Source organism: Bombus pyrosoma, linkage group LG1, assembly GCF_014825855.1.
Source record: "Bombus pyrosoma isolate SC7728 linkage group LG1, ASM1482585v1, whole genome shotgun sequence".
Taxonomy (NCBI): domain Eukaryota; kingdom Metazoa; phylum Arthropoda; class Insecta; order Hymenoptera; family Apidae; genus Bombus; species Bombus pyrosoma.
This window is the reverse complement of record NC_057770.1, coordinates 546835-571525: the sequence shown is the minus strand read 5'-3', so window position 1 is coordinate 571525 and position 24691 is coordinate 546835. Positions and strand designations below refer to the sequence as shown.

At 42.1% G+C, this 24691-nt stretch overlaps 3 protein-coding genes across 5 annotated transcripts in view; 1 reads left to right on the top strand and 2 right to left on the bottom strand.

Annotated features, from left to right (window-relative positions):
• Positions 1–20760, top strand: part of LOC122577844 (sodium/potassium/calcium exchanger Nckx30C) — a 51708-nt gene extending 30948 nt beyond the window's left edge. The window contains exons 5-8 of one of the 3 annotated variants that reach the window (XR_006320429.1): positions 969–1104; positions 4734–4986; positions 9425–19289; positions 19511–20760. Coding sequence is in view for 1 of the 3 variants with exons in the window: in XM_043749543.1 (XP_043605478.1) it covers positions 969–1104; positions 4734–4986; positions 9425–9665 (630 nt within the window). In the remaining 2 variants the exon portion in view is untranslated. Of the gene's footprint in view, positions 1–968; positions 1105–4733; positions 4987–9424 lie in introns of all 3 variants that reach the window. The other 2 variants (XR_006320428.1, XM_043749543.1) reach the window with 2 other exon arrangements.
• An 89-nt stretch (positions 20761–20849) lies between these two features.
• On the bottom strand, positions 20850–23174 carry LOC122577917 (DNA methyltransferase 1-associated protein 1). Its single transcript, XM_043749625.1, has 7 exons — positions 23034–23174; positions 22726–22926; positions 22006–22651; positions 21618–21948; positions 21404–21545; positions 21167–21321; positions 20850–21104 (listed from the first exon to the last, which is right to left on the bottom strand). Exons 3-7 carry the CDS (start codon positions 22605–22607, stop codon positions 21000–21002), a joined length of 1335 nt encoding a protein of 444 aa, XP_043605560.1. The 5' UTR covers positions 22608–22651; positions 22726–22926; positions 23034–23174; the 3' UTR covers positions 20850–20999.
• On the bottom strand, positions 22937–24501 carry LOC122577959 (TM2 domain-containing protein almondex). The gene is made up of 5 exons (XM_043749716.1): positions 24143–24501; positions 24002–24069; positions 23791–23934; positions 23446–23711; positions 22937–23380 (listed from the first exon to the last, which is right to left on the bottom strand). Exons 1-5 carry the CDS (start codon positions 24237–24239, stop codon positions 23245–23247), a joined length of 711 nt encoding a protein of 236 aa, XP_043605651.1. The 5' UTR covers positions 24240–24501; the 3' UTR covers positions 22937–23244.
• Between the last annotated feature and the right edge of the window lie 190 nt (positions 24502–24691).

Below are 24691 nucleotides of genomic sequence, written 5' to 3'. Positions count from 1 at the left end.
GGAGAAATCGAAACGCGAGCTGATTTTCCGCGACTTAGAAATTGGCAGTGCAAGCTTTCGCCCGATATTAGCTGGTGGTGGTGGGGAGCGCGCGCGGATCGCGGGGGATTCTCGAACCTCTTTGTCCTAAATGAGTGAGAAGGCCTTTTCATTTTGAATGCACCGCGAATCTGGGTCAATTCTGGCTACACCCGGCGTCGCTACGCTACACATTGCCTATTTCAGTTCCTCTTTTAACTCTCGGATAATCGAAGCAAAGTCACCAGGCAATGGCTTTTCCGCCCGAGTTCCGCATTTTCTAGCAATGGCCCGCTTCTTCTCTACAAATTTCGCCCTTCAAGGTCGCTTATCCTTGCGCGATTATTCCCTTCCGTCTCGTCTCCTTTGTCTTTTTCGTTAATCTCTCTTCTTCGTTTTACACGTCTCCCGGCCTCGTGTTCGTCGAATCTCTGAGACGCGCGTACCGGGATTGACTGTTGACGTCGACGCTTCCGCCAGTGGAATAACCGATTTATCTCACTGCAGCCGAAATCGCACTGCGCTAAATGGTCGCGCGAGGTAAAATTATCGCTATACTCGGCGGGAATTAATCGTCGCTGTTGCTTCTCGGTGGCAATTATCAGTGGCGAGACGAGTGCAGCTGGAAAATCCAAACATGAACCGGGCCATTGTGTCGCGGTTAGCCGAGAATGGATCTAAGGGATCTGCTTTGTGCCTTTGCCGAGCTACCCGCGGTATTTAGAAGCCTATGTCGCTTCACCACCCAGCTTCATTGTGTTTTCCAACGATAAACGGCGATCGAGTGTATGGCGGATAGGAAAACTCGGCTTCTTTCTTAACTCCATCCGACCGGATACAGCAAACGGATTAAGCGGGCGTGTTAGTTAGAGAGAAAATCGAACGCGTAAGATGCACGACGCGAACTTGCCAGAGGGAATTTTGCCTTTGAAAATAAATCCTTGTTTCAGGGAGAGGAGGATGAACCTCCGGAAGCCTTGGACATGGGCTGGCCCAGCAGTCCCAGGAAAAGACTAACTTACATTTTGGTTGCGCCAATTCTGTTCCCTCTGTGGCTGACGTTACCGGACACAAGGACACCCAGAGGTAAGCTGGCGAAAGATGAAACGACACGCTGGATTTCGTGCAGAGTTTCGAACAGAGTCGTTTCCTCCAGATCCTTTAACCTACCGTTGACCCAAGACTTTGTTTCGATTATGGGGAAAGGAGCGTGTATTGTTTCAAACAGCGGCAGCAGTGGGACGAAACGAGAGCAGTGCGCTGCTGCATCCTCGTTCCGTCCAGAGCCAGTAAATTTTTAGCTTTCAGTTTCATAGAGGAATATCAAAGGCATAGTTTGCTCTACTCCGGTTCGCCGTAAAAGACAGTTCTCTCGAGGATCCGTACGAGTTTACGGTTTAACCGTAAGCCAGGGGATTGTTCGCCTCCTCTCATTTCGTTCAGTTTTTCAAAAACCTCGTGTCTTATTTTCCAGGGTAAGTAGATTTTCTATTGATTTTTATTTATTATCTTTGTATCTGACGGCCGTGGATCGTTTGCTGTCGGATGCACCAGTACACGAACCGAAGTATAAAAGAGCGAGCACTAACTTTAAGCGACGAGTGTTACGGATACTTTAAAGCAGGTTTGCAGTTAGCAAAGTGTATCGTTGATACGGTCGAGGTTGCCTAAGCTAGCCCATACTATGCAACGATACGTAATTTAATTTAGACAGGACTTAAACACGACGTGCAATTTGAAAAGTTGAAGAATCTCTGGACAGTCAACGGACCGATCTAGAATTAAAAAAATCTAAGATCAGGTTTGATCCTACATCTTATCCTATATCGAGCATATTCAAAGCGTTAAGAGTATTTTCACAGCTATGACAGGTTTCGAGCATCGGCTCGTTAATCTTGGAGGCGACGTATCTTCGAAATTTGTGTCGCACGCTCTCAAAGCAATTTCATGTGATTCGATCGTGCCGGATTCCATAATCGAGATGCGTGTTCGAGATTGCGGTATAACTAGAAACGAGTGAAATATTTTAGAGAATTTTTAAAATTCGTGACGTGCCAGATATTGAGAGACGGCGATTTTAACGTGTTGTTTTTTCTTTCTACGGTTAAATATGGCCAGCAAATATCGACAACGCAGAGAAAGGTAATACCTAAATCGGCCGTTGTTTCTCGTTTATACGGTGATGCATCATTTACGGAGTAGGTGAAATCGAGTATCGTTTTTCCACGCGTGAAACGCGTAATATGACGTTTCGAGATATTAAACGGTAACGTGTTTTTGACACTCGATTCGCGAAGTAGGAACGAATCGTTCTGAATATTCCAGGCATCGATTTAAGGACGAGTCGTTGTTAACTTTTTAAATCATCGACCAACGATAAAAGTTTACTGTGTGCAGAAATTTTTGACGTGTATCGGTTTTAATCAAGCGCGTGATCGAACGATCCATTTTCCTCTGTGCATGGCCATCGCGAACGAAAATGTTGCACTGGAAGCGTATGATACGTTTCTCGTGTCGCGGTATCAGCAAAGCAAAACGCCGCTGAAGCGGAATGATGTAATCTTTGTAGGCGAGCGGTTAGTCGATTCACGAGCAAGGAAACTCGCTGCTGGGTCTGTAGAACGTTAGAACGATAATCCAGTGGACCATTCTCCTTGCTCGTCCTTTACCTTTCTTTTCTTCCTCGGGCATTTAGTTAGGACGTCGAACGTGCTTGCTCGTACGATAATACAATTTTCCAAAAATAACAAGCGAAACTTTCTTCCGTACTTGGCGGTGCATTATTTAACGCGACCGTTCGATCGCGCGAGCTACGCAGAAATATTCCATTGTCTTCGAAAAAGTCTATTCTCCAGCGATTCGATCGTATTTCACGTTCGACCGGATCCCCGTTATTTTCGACTATTAATCTTTGCTTTCTCTCTTACGACCGAGTTACGTCCCCAACTCTATTGCTTTCTATCGCGTTTTATATTTAATGGCTTTACGTTGGCGGTAAATTTGCATTCGTTGGCCGTTCGCCGTTCCCCGTGGGACGCTCGAAGATACGTTTTCACTCGTTTTCGTTGATCGATACCGACGCATTCGTGACGTTTGAACTTTTTCAATGTCGCGTAACGCATAGACTTGCCGAATGGATATCGAGATCGAACGATGCAATTAAACGGCGCTGCAAGATGGACGACAGGCGGCACGCGCGTCTGTTATTCAAAACGGTTTCCTGGGCTGCCATCAATCACGGACGTGCTGCATTATCACGGCCTATTAACGGGTCTGCATTTGAACGCGACACAATGCCAACGACGAAAGATGATATTGACACGCTAATTTCGAATCGACGACTGATTGTTACCTCGCGCTGGCATTCAGCCTGCCGCGACGAGCAGTAGCTTTTCATCGTTGCAGAAAATTTCGCCGCGGCCTCTCCGTTTCAATTTATGCCCCCGCTGTCGGCAAACATTCGTTTCTCCGCGATAACCGGCCCGTTCGAAATCGCCACCGAGATAAATCTCGATATATCGTCTCGAACGTTATTTCGTTGTCCCGTGGCTACACGCGACTATAACGAGAAAATAACTTCCTTCGAGAGGGGCCGTTAATTCGAGAAATTCATGCCCCAGCTTTATTCCCGGCACGCTTTCTAAATGCCAGCAGTTCGTTTTCTTCTCCTCATTCTCCAGGTATTCGCTACCGATCTTCGTTAGATATAAATTGGACCCGATGATTAATTGGAATCTCAATGTCAGGGTAATAATTAAGGGGCGCTCCGCGAGTACGCGAAGGTCCGTTTTTATATTTTGCAAGCTCGCGAAGAGGGAAAGAGGGCCAAAGTCGAACGCACGAAACGATTCTGTCAGATTTCTCGCGATCAACCTTTTTTCACTGTGATGAATTGTAGCCAGAAATAACAGCACAGGATCTATGTGGCTACCGAATAAAGGTAACGATGATAACGATAATAACAATGAGAAATTTTGCCAGCGGCCGTTACCTTATCGATCCGACAGATACGTATCAAATTTTGATATCTCAAAGAAGAAGAACAAATGAGAAGGAAGCAGGAACAATTAAAAGGAAAGGAAGCAAAGGTGAAAGGCTGAAGCGAAGGAATTAACCAGTGACGGAGAAGACAGGGGAAAAGAAAAGAAAGAAAGAAAGAAAGAAAGAAAGAAAGAGGGTTCGTAGTACCTTGCTATTGCTAGAAAGAGCGTAGAATCGCGAGTTTGACTCTCGTTAAGTCCCTTCGTTTTTCTTTCACTTCTATCGTTAGAATAAACGATCTGACGGAAAGCTCGTTCTCGGTAGCAATAATATTAATACCGGCAGGAAATGTTTCGATTCTTATCCAGCGTAATGCGGTTGCAAAGATTCCAGCTTAGATTTCGATTGTCGCGATACAGAGTCTTGGGCGTGGTACTTTACAAATCGACTCCCTCTCCTTAAACCAACCTCACGAAAGCCTACGCTCTCACGAAAGTTCGCCGTGATATTCTAAATTCGATGTTCGAGCAAACACGCCTCACAAAAAAAAAAACAGAAAAAAAAGAAATAAAAGAGAGAGAGGGAGAGGAAAAAGGAGAAACGGCAAACGCGAAGTTTTCCAAAGGAAAGAAAGGGGATTCGATTTAAGCAGGATATCCTTTTAACCGGATACGGGGAGGGGTAGGAGGGCGAAGAGCCACGTTTCCGAGGTCAATTCGTTCGTTTTCTTGCAGGGAAAAAGTTCTTCGCGGTGACGTTCATCGGCTCGATCTTCTGGATCGCAGCGTACTCGTACCTGATGGTCTGGTGGGCGAACATCGCCGGCGACACGGTTCGCATTCCGCCGGAAGTGATGGGCCTGACGTTCCTCGCTGCCGGCACCAGCATCCCAGACCTCATCACCAGCGTGATCGTCGCGCGAAAAGGATTCGGTGACATGGCCGTCTCCAGCTCCGTTGGCAGCAACATCTTCGACGTGACCGTTGGGTGAGCTCTATATTTTCCATCTTACACCGGACGCCAACGTATTTCTCTTCTCTTCGTGTCTTCTTTCGATATCTTCGCGAGCATAGCCACCACCACGCGCGAAAACTTCGAAGCTGGTGCACGGAACGCGGATCAGTGGAATTGAAAGAAGAGTACGATAGCTTGATTTTGGATCTTAGGGATTCTCGGTCGACTTATCCACGCGTGGCGATCGGTTACGAAAGTAATGCGCACTGGTCGTAACGATGGGTAAGGGAAGCGACGCAGGAAATTGCGAGAGACAAATAAACGCAAAAGCTTCTTCGTTTCTTCGGTTCGATTCGACCAGTTAATTTATCGATACTTGTTTTGTCTGCAGTCCGATGTAGGTCGCATATGGATTTATACGGCTTGCTCGTAAACGGCCATCGCTCGACGTTATCGAGGACATCGGTTATGGCAATTTTCATGCGGGACACACAATCTGCCACTGACGATAAAGCTCCTGGAAAATCGCGACGCGCTTTACCCAACGTCGACGAAGGAACATCGATTCCCAACGTTTTTAATGTTCCGCGAAAACGATTCACAGACGAGCTAAATACTATTGGGTTGGCAACTAAGTGATTGCGGATTTTGTCAATACCACCTAATGGCAAAATCCGCAATCACTTAGTTGCCAATCCAATACATATTAACGTCAAACGTATCGCCAATGAAGATATCGTGTACGCGTTACATCGACGATCGTATTTCCTCTGGCACGAACGTTCCCGTTTGCACACAGAATCGCCAATTGAAATTTAACCGCGTCTATTTCATATCACAATTACGGGAATTTACGTTATAAAGACGGAGATGGGTCGAGATAGATGGTCGGCGCATTATTCTTCAGAAGGCGGTTAAGGCGCGAGTAATAAGATTACGTCACTTTGAGCCAGTGGAATCTCTCGTTAGCCGGTATTCATCTCGGTGAAACACTTTACGACGATCCTCGCTGGGTCTCATACTTGTCTACGATTATTTCAGAGAAATCGAGATCTTAGTTGTACGACGCATTCAGAGATTCAGGAAGAAAGTCAACGTGGAAAATCCTGCAGACATTTGTCTCGTTCATCGTTCTAAACGTTGTGTCGTGATAATATAACGATAATACGATAATACAAAGTACGTTAATTATTGTTATATACATAGAAGCTATACGCCTTATAGTATACATTGTTTGTTACGACATGAAAAGTAGTCGTCTCGAGAGAACGGCTAATGAGCCACGCCTGAAGCTGCAGAAAGCACGGAAAAAGTTGATTTATTCGCAGCAAAGATCAATATGTTTGCAAATTTGGATATTTTTGTTGGCCACGATTTGAGGGCCGAGATGTCCATAAATAGAATTATCTTGCAATTTCTGCTATTCATTTAACTTGCTATTCGTCATGCCATTAATTATTTTATAGGCAACGATTAAACATTCTTATTAAAGCGTCTGAAGGTTTAAACGGTTTAAGATGGGAGAATAGTCCTGATCGATGGGAGAAAATTTAATTTAATTCAATTCGTTTTGCTCGTCTGACTTTGTGTAAATTCTCATATTAACAAAAATTGAGAAATCGATCGATCGGGTAATACAAGAAGAGTGAAACGAGGCCTGACCAGGACACGATATATGAAAGCGTCGGCTTTCTTCAAAAATTACGCTCGCCGTTTAGAGTGGCTGGGATTTTTCGTCGAATATATCGGAAGAAAAGTTAAAGAGCAGTCGTCATCGTGCATAGTTTTTCAGCCACAATCTCGACATAGCTCACGCGATTACGAGACTTTTCCTTTCGTATGTCGGATAACACGCAAAGTTTTCTTAAGGCTTTCGATCGATCTGGCCGCGGAGAAAGAAGGTGTCTTCAGGGAACGGAAATTGCTCGACGTCGGGAACGATTACCCGGTGAAAGGAACCAAAGAAACGATCTTCCGACAGATTCGCCAATCGCCCACCTATTGGAAATATCGGAAACATGTGCACTGGTACAATCTATTTAATTGTATAATACAGATAAGTGGGGTAGAGGGACATTGACCCCAGGTCGTCGCTATCGGCGAACGGAAAGTTTCTCCGGTTCGAGTCTTGATAGAATTTCAGGCTGTTTTAAGTATTCTCGAATCATTTAATTATTTAACAAAGTCTGGAAACGCGAAACTACGATAAAAGTTACGTGAACGTTTGGCTAAGTAATCGAACTGACGTAATTCCTTATGAACTTTTCATTTACGCTACCACTTACGCGGAAATCAGTCTCTATATAGACACTGTTCCGTATACTTTTCTTTTAACAAGCTACGGTTACTGCATACGATAAACTAAGCGTACTTCGTTTGCATTTATTGCTTTTCTATAACGTAAAACGTAGATATCATTGAAGATAAATAACATGATTGGACGGAAGATCTACGTAAGCGATTTTTAATACATTTACAATCCTTCTAAAGGAGGGTTGCTGTGTATCGGAAACTGTTCGCCAACATAAAGAAAGAAATCGTCCTTCAAACTTGGAAAATATATTATCTTTCTTCTCGGGCGGAGCGATACCGCCAGAGGATTTAAATATCCATTATAACGCGGTAGTTAAATGACATTCAAATTCGAGATGATTAAATTACAAAGTTTCGCGACTCGGAGAGCTCTCGTGCGCCGGAAATTCTTCGAGGTCGTTAAATGTGTCGCGCTTTTGAAAATTCCCATCGAGTCGAGACACATGGTCCGACTCGGGTTCGCGCGAGCCGGATTGTTGGAAAACTCGGAAAGCAGCAGAATCGCGCGGCCGTTAGCTAGTTATTGTACGAACAGAATTCGAGCGTATAAATTGGAATTTCACCGATGATCAAACGAAGCCAAGAGGAGACGCGTAGAATTGGTCATTGCGCCAGCCCATTGAAGTATTCTCGCTATTCCTCTGTAATAACGTTCGCGATTTACTATTCGCCATTCGTTTCTCCCTCCAACCGTCCTCTTCCAAGCACACACGCGCACACATCCTCGCCAGGATTATTATATCGTTGGCGCGTGAAATAGCAGAAATACCAATGCCAGACGCGACTCATTTTCCACGATGATATCAGAGAGGCTCTTCGACGATCCTTTTCTTCGTCCGCTGGCAAAGAATCATCCCCTCGTCCGCTAGATCCGTCCGCAAATATTTTCTCGGTTACCACGCGCTGCATCGTACTCCGTGTTTCCTCTCGATACCGATATTTTCGCCAGAGAAAAACAAATAATCGAAGCTTGACCGCGAGTGTAGCGCGCAGGCAGCGAAGCAAGCTGTTAGGAGTAATCGAGTTAATTAATTTAATCGTCTTAATGGCGATAAACTTCGATGGGAAAAAGTTTGCCTGGAAAGTGGGGCGATAGCGATTCGAGGGCTCGGGGAATCGACCTTATCAGCCAGAACGATATATCCAGCCGGAATCCGAACTGATGCTGCGGATAATCGTCTTAGAGACAATAACAAACTCGAATCGAAATTACGGCGGTTACGCGTACACCTGCTTCGCGGCAACGATAAACGCAAACAGAGTTTCGTCCTGGTGGCTGAATTTTTGTCTCGATCTGAACCAAGCAACCAGTCAGCCTCTTTCTCCAATCCCCCGAAGCGTTGCGCGTTTGCAGATGAGAACGCGTGTGACGCGGTGAGACGCGACGATCTATTCGACGAACGGACATCGATTCGGCACCGCGATTTACCAAAACGTGCGCGTTTTCTTAAACACAGCCGCGAAGAAGGTTATCGTTTTTGGACGCGCATTTCCTGGTCAGCGGATTCGACATTCGGCGGCCTAGTCGATGGAAGATCGATTCGCTCGCACGCATCCGTTGCAGGCGCGCCAGCTGGCAAGTTGCCCGAGAGGAAAACGGGGTAAAATACGAAAGGGCGCGTGCGTATCGCGCAAGACGCGATTCTACTTTGAAGATTGCGATTAGAAGCGGCCGGACGCGTAGATAATGCAAGACGATTCGGCATGGAACAACAGCCGCGTCTGCCGAATGCGACTTATCGAATGCATCGGACGTTTCTGCCGCGTCATCCGCGCTCCTCAGTTTTCCTTTAATATCCGTGTTCGCGGCCAGGAGCAGGAACAGGTAGCAAGTAAACTGACAAGCGACGGGATAAAGAAAATTCGGCCAGGTCGAATCCTTTGGTTACGTGGATGACGGATGCTGGGAAATCTTTCTTCCGACCGAGAAGTTCCGATTTGCTTCATCGTCAGGCAGAACGAGGTCACGGGCCATTTGGTTAAAAGTAGTCGAGTCTGAAATATTTACGTATCGAGAAGAATCGACGAGCGTTTCAAAATATTTGCCATATAGATACAAAAATATAGAACGTTTTCTCTAGCTAGTTGATAAAACCATAAAACAGGATTAACAGATAGTGAAATTCGACTGGATTTTCCGTTGTATTTCTGTCCTCAGGCTTCCGGTACCGTGGCTGCTCTACGGCTTGATCTATGGAAAACCCGTGGAGGTGAACTCGGTGGGCATGGTGTGCAGCATAGCGATCCTCTTCTGCATGCTGTTGTTTGTCATCATGAGCATCGCCTGTTTCAAGTGGCGAATGAACAAGGGCCTCGGGTTTACGATGTTCCTCCTCTACTTCGTCTTCGTTGCCGTCTCGCTGATGTTCGAGTACGAGTTCCTGGTCTGTCCGGCCTAGGAACGCGGACCAACCGAGCGATCCAGAGGTCCAGCAGAGACGGTAGATGGACGCACATTTACGGGTCTCGTCATCGTCATTATCATCGTCGTCGGCGAATCGTCCACGGCCGATGAGAACAATCTTCCTCGAGCGCCGCATCGATCGAAAGAGGAACGACAGACAACAGCCTTCCCGAAATAACAACCGAAACACAGTGTTGATGCATTGCATCCCCTTCCCTCGTTCCCTAAAGAATCTCGTTACTCTCCCATCGCCGGTTTAACGATTAAACGGTTATTACACGTCACCCAGGTTACGAAGCGTTTTTGTTCTAGTCGAGATACGTGTAAATATTGTAAAAACCTTGAAATACCTGAAACAAAATACTCGTCTCGTTAAGAATTTTAGCGGCGAATTCTGTTCGACGAACAGCCGTAGTCGTCGCTTTGTCTGAACGCAGCGAGCGCGTCGGCCAATCGTGCCAACGATCGCGCCAACGATCGCGCCAACTATATCTACGTTTGCGTAATCTAGAGAGAAACAGATCGCTACGATCTCATTCCTTTTTGCCATTTCTTCTTCCTCCGTCGCTACTTCTTCTTCTTCTTCTTCTCCTACCGTTCCTTCTTTTATCTCTTCTCCGTAATTCTACTCCTTGTTACTTCTACTCCTATGCTACTCCTTTTATACCACATTGTTTCTTCCCACGATACTTATCCTAGATGTAGCGTCTCGATTCAAACAACTCGCTCGTCGAAGCCACTCGTTAGACTCTCGCACGCTCGAAGCTCGACGAAACGCCGCTTACCAACGCGATTTCTCTCGAGGATCGTCGAACGCACGACCGAGTTTAGAGCTACCGGTTTACCCGCGGCGGAAGGCATCCGATACGTCGATGTTTTCGCTTTGATACGCGACTCGTCAAGTGGCGTTAGTCGAACTGCCAAATTGTACCACGATGGAAACAATGAATTCGATACCGTGTAAAGTAAAATATATCGGTCGAACGAATGCCCGATTCGTGCCGCGAGTTTCCGATCGCGATCTAAAACCGTTTGACGCGATTTCATCCGTCGAATAAGCGATCGACGATCTCTCGTTGCACAGTGGACGGCCTGACGGCTCGCTGATTTCTCTCTATAAAGTGCAACACTTTCTTTTCGTCTATAACCGTAGGATCTAGCCAAATCTACTCTATCGTGTTCGAAAAATCTGCACGGACGCGCTTCCGACGCTCGACGCTTCGTTTTCGAATTCGTTACACGCGATAGCGTTAGGCAACCCTTTAGGTTTCCCTTTCGCGGTGTATTTTTAGTCACGCGCGAAGAACAAGGCAACTATCGGAACAACGTTGCGAAAAATTCATTCAGGGACAAAACATGCGAGTGACAAACGCTCCGGCTAATTGGCCAGCAGCGTGTCAGCTCGATTAATCGCTCGAAACTCGCAAAGCCGTTCGATCCGCGTTGTGTTTGCTCGATACCATTGTTTCGCCTAACGCTATCCCCCGAGGTCGTTTTTTCCGCGTGCGGCTCCGCGAAATTACATTGTCTCGCGAACGAAAACAGTAGCCGTGGGAGGAAAGGGACGGCGCGCGAGGGTCGGAACCATGACGAAACGCGGCGAACTCCGGCTCGCCTTCAATCGATCGGCCACACGTCGCGTTTTCACTGACCGAAAACGAATCCGCCGATCGTCAGCGCTTTACGCAGAGAACGGAAGCGCCGATTCGGATCGCGAATCGCCGAAACGACGGTGGATCGATCGATCGTTTCGACCATAGAAAATTTATTATCTCTCCTCTAATTATTCTACACATGTAAGAATATCTTCGGTATTTTGAAGGAATCGCCGACGTTGAAATCGAAAAACGACCACCCTCGTTTCAGCAACGATTTTACCGGTAGAACACGCGCCTCCGGTTTCCGGCGTGCCTGTTTTTAACTTCGATTAATAGCTATTCAAATAATCTACGTAAGAGACACGAGAAGTGGTCGAATCTTCCTAAACGCGTAGCGAAACTGGCGAAACGCAGTCACCGAGGGGAAGGTCGTGCAGTCGACTCGAACGTCATTCGAACCGAGCACCCGCGACGCTTGCTCCGCACCTCTCTCTTGATGGTATTCAGTTTACGATCGAGTCGCTGCACGCCGTTCTTTCTCCGTAGAAGAGTAACGCTAACAAAACTCCAATACCGGAGATCACGGGGCAAGCGGAAAAGTGAAACGCTCGAGGCAAAAACGAAAAAGAGACTTTTTGGTTACTTAAAGGAAAAAGGAGAGAAAAGAGCGTGGTTCCGTGATCCTGGGTCGAAAGCGATTCTCGCTGAGCTATCTTTCGCTGACATTCTTTCGAGTTTTCGATGTCACGCTACGTACGTTTCGAGCGCGTAGATCATAAACAAATAGGTATAAACGTGATATCGATTAAGATAAGGATACTGAAAGCGGAGAAGGTGAAATCGCAGCGCGACTGCGGTTCGGCGAGAGGATTAAAAGGAACGACGTATATATCCGGAACCGCCTGAACGCCTAACAGCGGCCTAGCTTTTTACTAAAGAAGAAAAGAAAAAACAGGGAAAAAAACACAAAAAAAAAAAAATACTCGCACGACGCAAAATGCTGTTTGCGGATGCAGAGAATCAAATCGTAACGAGGAGTGACCAGAAATCACGGTGAACCGGAGAAGAAACGGAGTAGAAAATGACAAGCGAACCTAACCGATTCGGTAACGAAATTAAACGAGAATTCACTTCGCGCATACTTCAAACGTTGTCACACTTTTGTACACTCTCGACTATCGAAACTAAGAGGAGGAACCATCGCGGTTCACGGTTCAAGCAGCTTTACGCTCTAAGAAGCGAGCTCGTGTTTGCGGCGCGTTCACCGTACCCACGAATCGTAGTTGTTCTACTCTTTAGCCGCTGCTACGTCTCGTTAATATCTCGTTCTCGCTCTTCGCTACGGGACTCTTACGAAAAACGTCCGTAGCCGGGTGCTGTTTGACTCTCGCGTTTCACCGACTTTTACATCTTCTAGCATCGAACTAATCTTACGCTTCTACTACTATTACGATAATTCTACGTTGATCCGTGGCGATCGGCCGTGATAACGCGTTCTCGAGGACCGACTTGGCGATAGCTCGAAAAAAGGAGAGGAACTATTCTATCGGAATAGATGCGATCGCCGATCGTCACGTGGTTATTACGCTGCGTCGCGTCTAATTGTCAGCCGTGTTCGCCTTATCGTCTACCGATACTACTTCAACGAGGAAGTTTCGTAGTCTGTCGAGAAACGAACGGACTAGGCGCTCGTCACGCACATGCTCGCCAAACGCTGGATGGCTTTCATCGATCCTCTCGCATCCGCGGATCGTTCTTTCGAAAGTGGGCTCTCGATCGTGCCAGTTTCCATCGAGAAAATCGCAGGATCAAACGGGAAAAGGCGAAGCGTTCTCGACGCGTCCGAATGAAAGGTACGGGAAGGACAATGAGAAAGTGAATGCAGCGGCTTCTCACGAGACGATTTGACATAATGAGCGAGCAACAAGCGCGTAAATATAACGACGAAAGCAGGAGAGGAACCTTTAGCGCGAAGTAGCTGGTAGGACGTAGCGTTTCTTAATAGTTTCGTAAACGATTACAAGAAGCAAGTAGCGAAAGATGCACAATACGATCTTCCCGAAGTACCGATCACCGATTAACAAAACGATTAAAGGATGCCAGAAAATGTACATATACACAGATGCGTACACGAACATACACACACACGCGCACACACACACGAACACACATACACATATACGCGAAGACACGTACAGACATATGGAAAGAAGAGAAACAAACGGCGGCGCCTCTTTTTTGCAATTTAGCATTTTTAGTACTACGCCGAGGAAGAGAGTGAAAGAGTGTGTATGTGGAAGAGAGAGAGAGAGAGAGAGAGAGAGAGAGAGATTCCGTGTAGCTTCGATTATTATAAACGTTTTCAATCAAACATTTGTTATCGTAGCGCGTACTGATACCGTAACGATCGATTATTATTATTATTATACAATCTCGTCGAAACATAGAAAAATCACACGCAACCAACAGGTTCAACGCTGGCGACGTTTGATCGTCGCAGAAGCGATCCGACCTGCGTCGAGCACGGGTGTGGCCGAGGCCGCGAACGAAGTAATGCAATCCCCCGAGCTTCCGGCTTTCCTCTCGTACGAATTCCTCTTGCATTCGATCACCGACAGAGAACGAACGATCGACAAAGAAAGCCGAGCATCGTCTCTATGAAACAAAAGTTCTTCCTGGATTCAACGACGAGAAATGTCAAAGCGAATCGTCCTATTCGCGGAAATTTCTCGTCCCGAATCGAAATCCTGTACAAAACGGAACGCAACGTAGTTTAACGTATTCGTGCCCTTAAGAGAAAAGAGGGTAACGATAAATAGAGAGTTCGTTAGGTTGTTCTCGTTGAAACGAAAACGGATGAACGGGAAATCGCGTGATAAGGCGAAGGTCAAACGGGCGAAATGCTCGAAGCTCGGGGTATTATCGCGCTCGTAATTTGTACTTTATAATACTTTAGGATAAACATCGTTGAGGGTTGAAAGGGGACATCGAGTTTCAATTCTAATCTTTGAATTTTCGACGCGCGTCTCGCCGCGAGACGTAACGGGACACACATCGTTGCGGCCGATCCCATATTTAACGGCTCGAGATTCATTTTTATATATTAAAAGAGAAAATAAAAAAGGAACAAAAAAAGAAACAAATACGCGTATGTAAGAGCGATCGTTCAAGTCGAATCTTGCGTTGTCGAAGACGTCGGTACACACGATTGTTACCGGTGCCAGTGTTGACCGAAACCGTGTGTTGCGAATTGTGTTCATGGTTCAAGAGTAAATTCCTTCGTTTTCTTTCGCCGTGTTCGGGACGCGTGTAGATCTAAGCCGATGGAAAAGGTTCCTTTTGTTCGACCGATGGAAACAGGAGAACGAGGAAGGAAGGATCTTATCGAAGTATATTTTACGACCCACTTTCTTTTCAACGCGATCGTCATCGCGGTTGCCCTAATTTCTTTTTCTTTTTCCTTTCGCTCTCGTCTCTTTTCGTTATTGTATTCTAAATACGGCAGCGATAAAAAGGAAAAAAAAAATATGCGCGCGTCAAACTCCGTTGGTTGATTCTTTACACAACCGTTGTGTAATTCGTATCACGGAATCAGAGTCGTTCGTTCGAGAAATTTTTATTCTATTCTCGTATCGCGATTCTTCGAGCATCCGCAAATAACCAGACGGGGACAGCCGCGCTCTTCGTCGAATAACACAAACGGAGAACCGATGTGAATCGAGGGAATTCGGACGTGACATGCGAAACACTTTCGAGCGAACGTGGTCTCGAGGAGAACATAATACCGTGACGATAGAGCCGAATGACCATAAACCTGTCGAACGGTTTGCATCCTTCGCGATACGAGAGGACAAACTTCTTCCCTCTGTATGACGTACCGTTGTATCGAAAATATTGCTTTCCATCCCGATAACGTAGCTTTAATTATCGTTATATGGTTTATTTAAAAGAAGGAAAGGAGACGGGGAGAAAATGAGGAAGAGAAGGATCGGGAGTAAGAGCGCGAGCGCGTACCAGAACGCACGAGAGAACGAGAAAAATAATTGTGAGCTTGAATGTATGTAGATAGAGGTGTGTGAGTGAGTGAAAGAGAGTGAGGGACAGAAGATGGGGAGGAGAGGGGAGGGGTTGTGGAAGAAAACCGAACAGAAGAGAACAGAAATTCCGCTTACAAAGGCTTAAAAATACATTCTCTTGGCAATGACAAGGCGCGAACGCACATATCAAAGAGAAGGAGACGCTGACGATTTAATAAAGTAACTAAATAAATACTTAGCGATATTATTAGATACTTATATTGTAAGATACTTAGGGAAAAGTTAAAAAAGAAAAAAAGGAAAAGGATAAAGGTGTTACAAAGTTTCTATATATGATTAAAGATTATATTATTAAATACGTATTATATGTATATATATAGTATATATAGTACATATAGTATATATATCGTACATACATATAGGTACACGTCTGTATGTATATACATATAGATATTATATATACACACACTGTTTTCGAGTGGTGATCGAGCCTGTCGAACGATTCGATCGCATGCAGATGGCAGATCGTTGTTGGACACGCAGTGGCGGGCGCGGGCGCGCGCACACACCCACATACGCACATCGCACTATGTATACTATAAGACGTGTGTGCGCGCGTGCGAAAGTTGCACGCGTGAAAGATGCCAGTTAATTATCGATCTTCGGCGTATGCTATACGTTCCCTTACGATTAGTTACACGCAACAATACAGGTGCTCGCTTGCAACGTGCGCGCGCGCGTGCGCTTGTACGCACGATACACACACATATATATATATACACATATATATAAATATATACATATACGTGTGATATCGTTTGTTCCGATTTTTTTTCCACGTATGTTATATACAAAGCACACGTATATATATATACATATATTTACATATATATATATACGTATATACATATATATATATATATTTTATGATTGTCGTTGTTGAATTCGTCGCATTACATAGGGTTTTACCCCCGTCCATCGCCGCAGTAGTAGACGTACTGGATACGACGTAATTGAGAAAAAAAACTTCGGATTTTACGAGGTAAACGGATGACGAGAGGAACCTAGGTTACCGCAGTATCTTAGATGAAAATGGATAAAGTAACAAAATATTATAAATAATTATACTATTATACATTATATACATACATTATCTACATACTTATATACATAAAGGCGCATATAAATATGTAAAGGTCTAACGTTGTATACGTCGGGATGAGAGAGTCCGAGGATAGGATGATTTTATTACGGCAACGCTTTCTTTCGCTCGTGCGTACGGATATATTTGATAATTGTCGCTCTTCTCTTAACCCTTTCTCTGCCCTTGAGTATTCGCTCCACGCGCGCCATATATCCCCGCGATCGTTCCCTTCCAAATTACACACCTTTTACATCGGTAAGTGGATCTTGATCGCTTGCCCGATACGATGCGAGTAGATCAAATGATCGTGTCGCGATACTCTGCGCTTCGGGAACAGAAGGGCCGTTAGATCAACGATCTAAACTTATTTCTTCGTTGCTCGATCTATGGTGGTAAACAGAATATTTTTACGAGACTATCGTTCTAGCGACACGACCGTAGAATAATTTCAAAGCTACGTTGTTAAATTACTATTCACCGATTGTTATATCAGCGTTTATCTGTTGTTTTTATCGTACAAACGACGACGTAGAGAATTAGAAGGAGAAGACATTTTTCTAAAGGAAAAGCGTGGAGTTGGAGAATGACGACAGTACTAGGGTTAAATTGGAACGTACAAAGGTCGATTTTCTGTTTTTCGCGGATATTTAGGATACATGCGATTAGACGAAACCAGCCTAGTACGTATATGTACATGTATATGTATATGTATATGTATCTATATCTATATATACATGTATATATACACACACACACACACGAGCATATATATGTATGTATATATATATGTATATTATATACACTTTCACATATACACAGGCGTACACGTACAACACATCACACATACACAAATATACACATATGTATAAATATAAATATGAATTTTACTACGGATTGCAGCGTGCACGTGCAATTTGATCGGGAAACAACGAGGTCTCGATAAGCGTTCGATTTGACGATTTTTGTGATACCTGTCAAATATGTAAACGGCAAATCGATCTTCTCGATAGACGACCACGCTTTTCGTTTGTCTCAGTCACGATGTAACTTCGTACGGATGCCGGTACGAGAGTATTTTCAACGGCGACAAGACAAATGCTGCACCAACGACCATATTATTTACACCTCACGCAGGATGATTTTCGGCTTATATCTAGAGAAATCGCTGATCGCGTGCGAGTTGAACGTTAACGAGGATATTACATGCAAGATAAAAGAGAAAAAAAAGAAAAAAGGAAAAAAAATCGGTACAGTGAATATCTCGCAGGGAGATAAATAAATAAATGAAAATATAACAGGCTGATGTTAAAGAGAAATGTCGCGGTAGAACCGATCGCGAACGAACATTTAGGATCGGTAATTGAACGTAGCCGATTACAACGTTTCCCTTTCTTCCGTCTCGTTCGATCGTTAAAACGTATTTCGCGTTATCTCTTCGATTACAATCGAAATTACACGATTTGTCCTTTTGTTCGAAATATCGAAATCTCGGAGTGTGTTACAGTTCGCTGGGCGATTTTAATCAAACGTGGTGTCGTGATAGTGAACGAAAATTGGTGATCGGCCGTGTCAACGATCGATCGGATACTCGACTTTCGTTCGACGTGTCGGTGCTATCGCGACCGATAACGCGTGCAATAAAACAGAATATGTAAACAATATTAATATCATTATATACAACATTTTTACGGCATATACGAATACGATGTAGAGAAAACAGGTGAAAAACAAGTTTAGGATAATATTACTTGTTGTTGTCTACCATAGCGTTGTAGTTATATACAATACAGGTAGGAAATTATAGGCAAGCCGAAGCGAATGAGAGGGAGAACGAGTGCGAGAGTGTAATGGAACTGAGAGTAAACGCGTATGAACGATGTACGAGTGTGTGTCAGAGAAAGAGAAAGAAAGAAGGAGAGAAAGAGATGCGAATGAGACGAGAGAAAAAGAGAGGAGAAAATTTGATGCAATTGACGAGCGTACATGTTATTATTACGTAATAGCAACTATATATATATTCACATATATATGTATTGTACATATACCTATGTGTATATATATACATACTCGAGAAAGCTGCTTACTTGAAAGCAACCAACAACCAACAGAAGAAAACAAAAAAATCAATGATTAACATTATATACAGAAGTCTATACATATAAACTTTAAAGAACGTGTGCCTATGTGCGCACGTGCGTACGCGCGCGTACGTGCGGACACTCGACAACCCCGAATCCATCCGATTCCCACCTCCTGCCCAACCAACCACCCTCCTCTGCAGCCTCTCTCTCTCTCTCTCTCTCTCCTTCCTCAACTCTGACATCCATCTATCCCCCTCTCTGCCCCTTCACCCTCATCTGTCCATCCATCCATCCATCTATCCATCCATCTATCCCTTCTCCCCTACCCTTCATCCTTTCTCTTCCTGTCTTTCTGTATCTCCCTCCATTCTACTTCACACGCACTTGCGCACATATCCATGACGCATTACCGTAGCCGTGTTGTGTAGGGAATGTCTTTAACGAATAAGATACGATTTCTCATGTTACATGTTATAAGAAGCAAAAAAAAGAAAAAAAAAAACGAAGCAGCAAAAGTAACTCAAAAAAGAAAAAAAAAAAGATAATAACGAGACAAATCTCTTCTCCGGTCAGTTGCAGGATCGCTCGAACGTTGTCGAATCAATAATCCTGTAGACGATTCCGTGTTGTGTCGGAAAAACGAAAGAAAGAAAGAAAAGGAATAAAGAAAGAGGCAGAGAAAAAAATAGAGAAAAGAGGAAAGGAAGAAAAGGATACGTGACACGAGAGAAAAGGCGAAGGGAACTTTCGTTGAGGAATGTACGCATATACTCTGTACATTACAAGTTGTTCGTATTCATTATTATTGTTATTATTATTATCGCTACGATTATTATAATTATTACTATTATTGCTACAGATATGTGTATATATGTATACATGTATAACAGTGTGTATATACATATAGACACGTATTACGCGTGTTTTGCCAGCCGCGGTGTTCCTTTATTCGTGGCTCAACTTTTTTCCCCTCTTTCCAGCCGACCCACTTGCTATGCCACAGCCAATGATCGTGCTTTTCTCGTCACAAAAGAAAAATCTACAAGTCGATTAACAAACCGGCCGAAATATGAGAAAATGAAAATGCGATTGAAGATGCCATCGGGATAGGTTGACGCGTTCAATCGTTCATCATTCCGTTCGGTTGTCATCCTCTTGAAATTAAAGATTTTTCGTTTAAGTTAGAAGTATGTTAGTTAGTTTCATTTTGCGTTCAAAGACGAAACGATTACCGAAATACATACTCGATGTTTCTTTCGTTATTCCATTCGTTTGAGACGTCAGCCTATAAAGGTATGTATGTATTTCTCCGAAGAATGCCATCACGCAAGGGTGCGTGTAGAATGTACATACATATCTTTAGAAAAGTTCCTTTGAAATCACTTTTCAAGTTCTTAAAGTTGCTTTCTCTTGTTCCATCGCTACGATTATATCACTTCCCTTGCTTATTGAAAAATATTTAACACTTTGTACTTTGATCTATCTACGATTCGTGTTTCAGGTTTTTTCCGTTTACAAATTGGACGATGAAAAATTAGAAAAAATATTCCATTATTTTGTTTAATAGAGCTAATCGAGTATGACATATTAGTCTAAGATAGTCTCTAGTTTTCTTGGAAATTTTTATTTTTTCGTTCTAAAGTATTGGTCTTAAAAATTAAAAAATATCCTGCTATCGGGATAATCGCGATCGAAACGTCAGCATATGGCATAAGAAGGAGAAAAAGAGACGAGAGGATGCACGATCCGCGAACAATGAATCGGATATGCGGGTCAACGATGTCAGCCAGCGTTGTGACCAGTTTTTCCTTATACTTAACTTTGACCGAGAGAGTCCTCACGGCACGGCGTAGATGGAAAAGTCGGGCGGTGGGTTATCGATCATTAAGAACCAGATATATATGCATTATTCCGTACCAAGTACGGCTAGAGCTATCGAGTAATTTAATATAGAATTAAAACAGTCAACTGTATCGCGATTAACGGAGCACGAACGAAGAAAGGCCTGCATCGACCATCTTTCCTCCACACTTTTAACCCGATTTCCCGTTCCTTCCGAAAAAAAAACACCCAGTTCCCGTTATTCTAATATTCCTGCCTCCCTCTAACCCTCAACAAAAACAAGATAACATATTGTAATCTATTGTAGATTGTTGTAGATAAATTATACGGTTTGACCGTACATTGTTACTTTTTGTCGACAATATAAAATACACAGATATATAAGTAATTAACGCCTTGTTCCAGTTATTTCATTCTTCGTTTGATACATTTTATGGTGATGACATTATGGAAGAGGAAGATAATTCAATTTTGCCATTTCTCTTAAATTACTTTTAATCGTTTCTAATAAAGAGTAAAAAGAAATAATACAAGGAGAGAAACATCAATTAGTCAATAATTTGAATATCGCATTTCAACGTACAAGAAATTATTTACAGTTTTTGTCGTTCTAAGCTATTATAGAAATTAGTGAGTAACAGATGGCATACTGGGTGAACCCACCACATCTATTATGTCTGCTTTAACTTCCGGCTCGCTTTTCGGTAACAAGGCAGGTGGTATCGTTAATGTCTGAAAATTTAATATAGTGTTATTTCTTGAAACAATTGAGATTCCTTATTTGAATAATGTACCTTCCCTGGTGCTAAAGCTTCGTATTGGTGCCTCAATGATTGTAACTCGTAATCGCACGTCGATAACGCGCTTCGAAGTTCATAGTGTAAAACGATATCGCTCCTTAATTCGTTAAATTGTTGACATATTTGCTCCGTGGGTGGTGGATTTAACTCTGAAATATAATCGTATTATTAAAGTAAAATATAAGAAGGAAGAAAAATATGAAACAATAAATAAATTGGATTTAAAGATACCTATACGAAGTTCATTAAGCATTTGTTCGATACCCTTCATTTTCTTTTGACCTAAACTACTTGGCAATTTTATTCGCTGAGAACGGAGGGAAACACCGCTATTTTTAAAATCTGGAAACTTAATTCCAGCGGATTCTACTGTCTAAAAATTTAAAATTATTTATAATACATCTTTGCGTATAAACGTAGTTAAGATCATTGACAAAATATTTACATGAGAGGTATCAGCTTTGTTTGGTCTACTTCGAGCAGAGGCTCCACTCTTCTTTGCGGGTTTTCTTTCATTTTTCCTTGGATCAGCTTGGTGATCGGCAGCTGTTATTAATTTTTGCAAATCTTGAGTCTTTCTATCCCTTTCCTTCTTCCTTTGTTCGATCTTTCTTAGCTCAGATAATAGCATTTGTTCCTCTTCTACTTGTTCCGGTGTCCTTTCAAACAATTTTTTTAACTGTTCTTTCCTGCGTTTTTCGTGTTCAGCGTCAAACATATAAACCTTGTCGTTGTGAGATTTTGCCCTTGTTAAAGCTGCACACACTTGATAATACCTAAACGATTATATAAATCTATAAATAGAAATTATAAAGTATATAATGTTTACTTGCCTTTCTTTTAAATCCTCTACGGATCTTGCAGGGAACTTTGTACAATCCCACCTGTCTTTGATTATGATAAACCTTAGATCGAACCTCCTACACAAATCAAACAAGTGATCGGTTTCTGCTCTTGTCCAACCATTTGTAACCAAATGTTGAACATATTCTGCATTAGTATATGTTGGAATAGGAACCTTTTTATTAAATTTAGCAAAAGGATATTCCTTTCCAGCATCTGCAACTCGTCTCCAATGGTGAAAAACAGCACCGTCTGTCCTAGCGGGATTAGTAAATGGTGTCCACTTCCATGGTCTCACTTTTTTCATACCAAGTTTAGCTCTAACTTGTTTATATCCCTTTGCGGTATCCGTTGGAAATAGTGGAGGTACATCAGTATTATCTTTACAGAGTAATGCAAAGACTTCACGATGCATACCCTCCGGTCTCTTCGGCACTTTGTATTCATATTTTTTACGATTTTTCTTGTCACTACCTATAATTGATTCCTTCGTGAGCTCACTTGTGGTAGGTACCTCGATGTCTAATATATCGCGGACATCTGCCATGCTATCAAGTTTCGACAAACTTTTGTCCTTCCTGTGTTTAGACATTTTACATTGAGGTTATGTTACAATCCAAAGTATTCGATGTTATACTAAATTTATAAGATAAAAACTTTATAACATATTTAAAAAGTAAAGCTTTTTATTTATTCTGTTATGTACATACATTGTTAAATATTCGCCTTCTCCTCATTCGCGATTCACAAACACCCAAAGCTGTATTACTTCCTCGAACTGACTAAATTCGCACGGATTTTTTGAATGATTCCGCTAGAGGTTGTTGAAGATTTCCCCCACCTCTATAGTTGCGGAATGAATGAAATTAGAAGTTATACGTAATATAATAAGTAATATCAGTTATAAAACACTGAAAACAATACAATAAAATACCGTTTTATTGCACAAGTTAAAATGTACATTAATAATTTTGAAATTATATTAACTATTCAGAATATTATACAAATTAGACAATACCATAATCTTTTCTATGCTCGCGAAAGGCTTCTACTTAATGTTTCATTTATATATCACATAATAATTCAGTTCTTTTGAAAGTGATAGGTAAAAATTCCACTTTTTCTAGATACTGATTGAATAACCAATAAATCCAATTACTTAAATCTATAACTTATAAAATTATAAATTTTACTATTTCTATGTACAATATACTTATTATTACATCTATTTAAACATATAATGATCCATCTGCTGGACCTAAATATCTCATAGATATAAGCATCACATCAATTAATGTCCATACTCCAAGTCCTCCAAAACTAAACAATTTACCAATTCCTTCTTGCCAATGACCTAAATAAAATCTGCAACACACGTTTAAAATAAGAAACATTTTTAGTCAACATTTAATATACTAAATACAACATACCGATCGGCACCAAATCCTCCTAAAGTGATGCTCAAGAATAAAGCAACAGACCAACGATATCCCACAGTCCAATTGCATAATAAATTTTTCATAAACCTACGCCTTCCAAGACATAATATATCATCTTTTACTGTACAATTTGTCCTATAATACTGTCGTGGAGATGCTATAGAGCTACATGAATTCTTATGTTGACATTCATGCTCCCAATGGTCTGTTTGATAGCAGTAACGACATATATACTTCTTTTGAAAGAATTGTTCACCCTTGAAGTTTTATATGTTAATCAGTATAAATACATGTCTGATACTAATGTAAAATAAAATATATTATCTTGTTACTTACAACACAATCAATATTCTCTAAAACAGAACAATTAGCTACATATACAGCACCATATACACAATTGGGATTTAAATCACATTTTAAACAATCTCCACTTAATTCTGAACAAGCAATGCCATTTGGACATAGTCTTATAATTTCTTCCTATCAACATTATAATTATATAGACAATTTCTTGTTATTAAAACAGCATTAGTAAATTTTATATTACCTTTGTACTAGTGTAAGCTGGTGTTGAGTTTACATTAGCTTCTTTTTGTGCATATTTGATTGCACTCTCTGTGATAAAAATTGTTAATTGTAAGTATCTTCAGAAATAATTTGTACAAACACTTAAGCGAACTATAATTACCATGATCATAACCCATATGAGCCTGCTTGGCAGTAGTCGAGAAAATCGCCAGAAGAATAAAAATCACATTTCTCGAATTAATACGAACAACATTCATTATGAATACTATTTAATTAATCAAACGAATGCTCCACGTATACAGAAATTCGATAATCTTTTACTTATTTATGTATAGAAAATCATAATTCTGTTCATTCTAGTAGCCCGTTCGAAATCTGAATAAAATTTTACTCCTACTGATAATTAAAAACCAGTCTTAGAATTAGCTATAGATAAAAAATGATCGAATTTGCTCTTAATCAAAACAAAGCATTGTGATCTAAAAACTAATGATCTCGGACTTTTTGCACACGTTCGTTCCTTTGACATTATCTAAATTCCTAGATAATATTTCGTAAATATATCTTAAATGTGAAAAGCGTGTCAGTTTGTAACAGATTTTTCCATAGGACCTATTATCAATTTAGACATTGTTTTGTTATAACATTTAAGTACTTATATATAAATTACATTAATTATTTTCTATTATTAGAACAATTTTATTTACTA

Coding starts and splice junctions, on each gene's coding strand:
- LOC122577959 (XM_043749716.1), bottom strand. CDS start 24,239: ATGAATGTTGTTCGTATTAATTCGAGAAATGTGATTTTTATTCTTCTG. Junction 24,070..24,142: donor TCATATGGGTTATGATCATG/GTAATTATAGTT, acceptor TTTTTATCACAG/AGAGTGCAATCAAATATGCA. Junction 23,381..23,445: donor GGAGGATTTGGTGCCGATCG/GTATGTTGTATT, acceptor CGTGTGTTGCAG/ATTTTATTTAGGTCATTGGC.
- LOC122577917 (XM_043749625.1), bottom strand. CDS start 22,607: ATGTCTAAACACAGGAAGGACAAAAGTTTGTCGAAACTTGATAGCATG. Junction 21,546..21,617: donor ACAAAGCTGATACCTCTCAT/GTAAATATTTTG, acceptor TTAAATTTTTAG/ACAGTAGAATCCGCTGGAAT. Junction 21,322..21,403: donor GCTTAATGAACTTCGTATAG/GTATCTTTAAAT, acceptor ATTATATTTCAG/AGTTAAATCCACCACCCACG.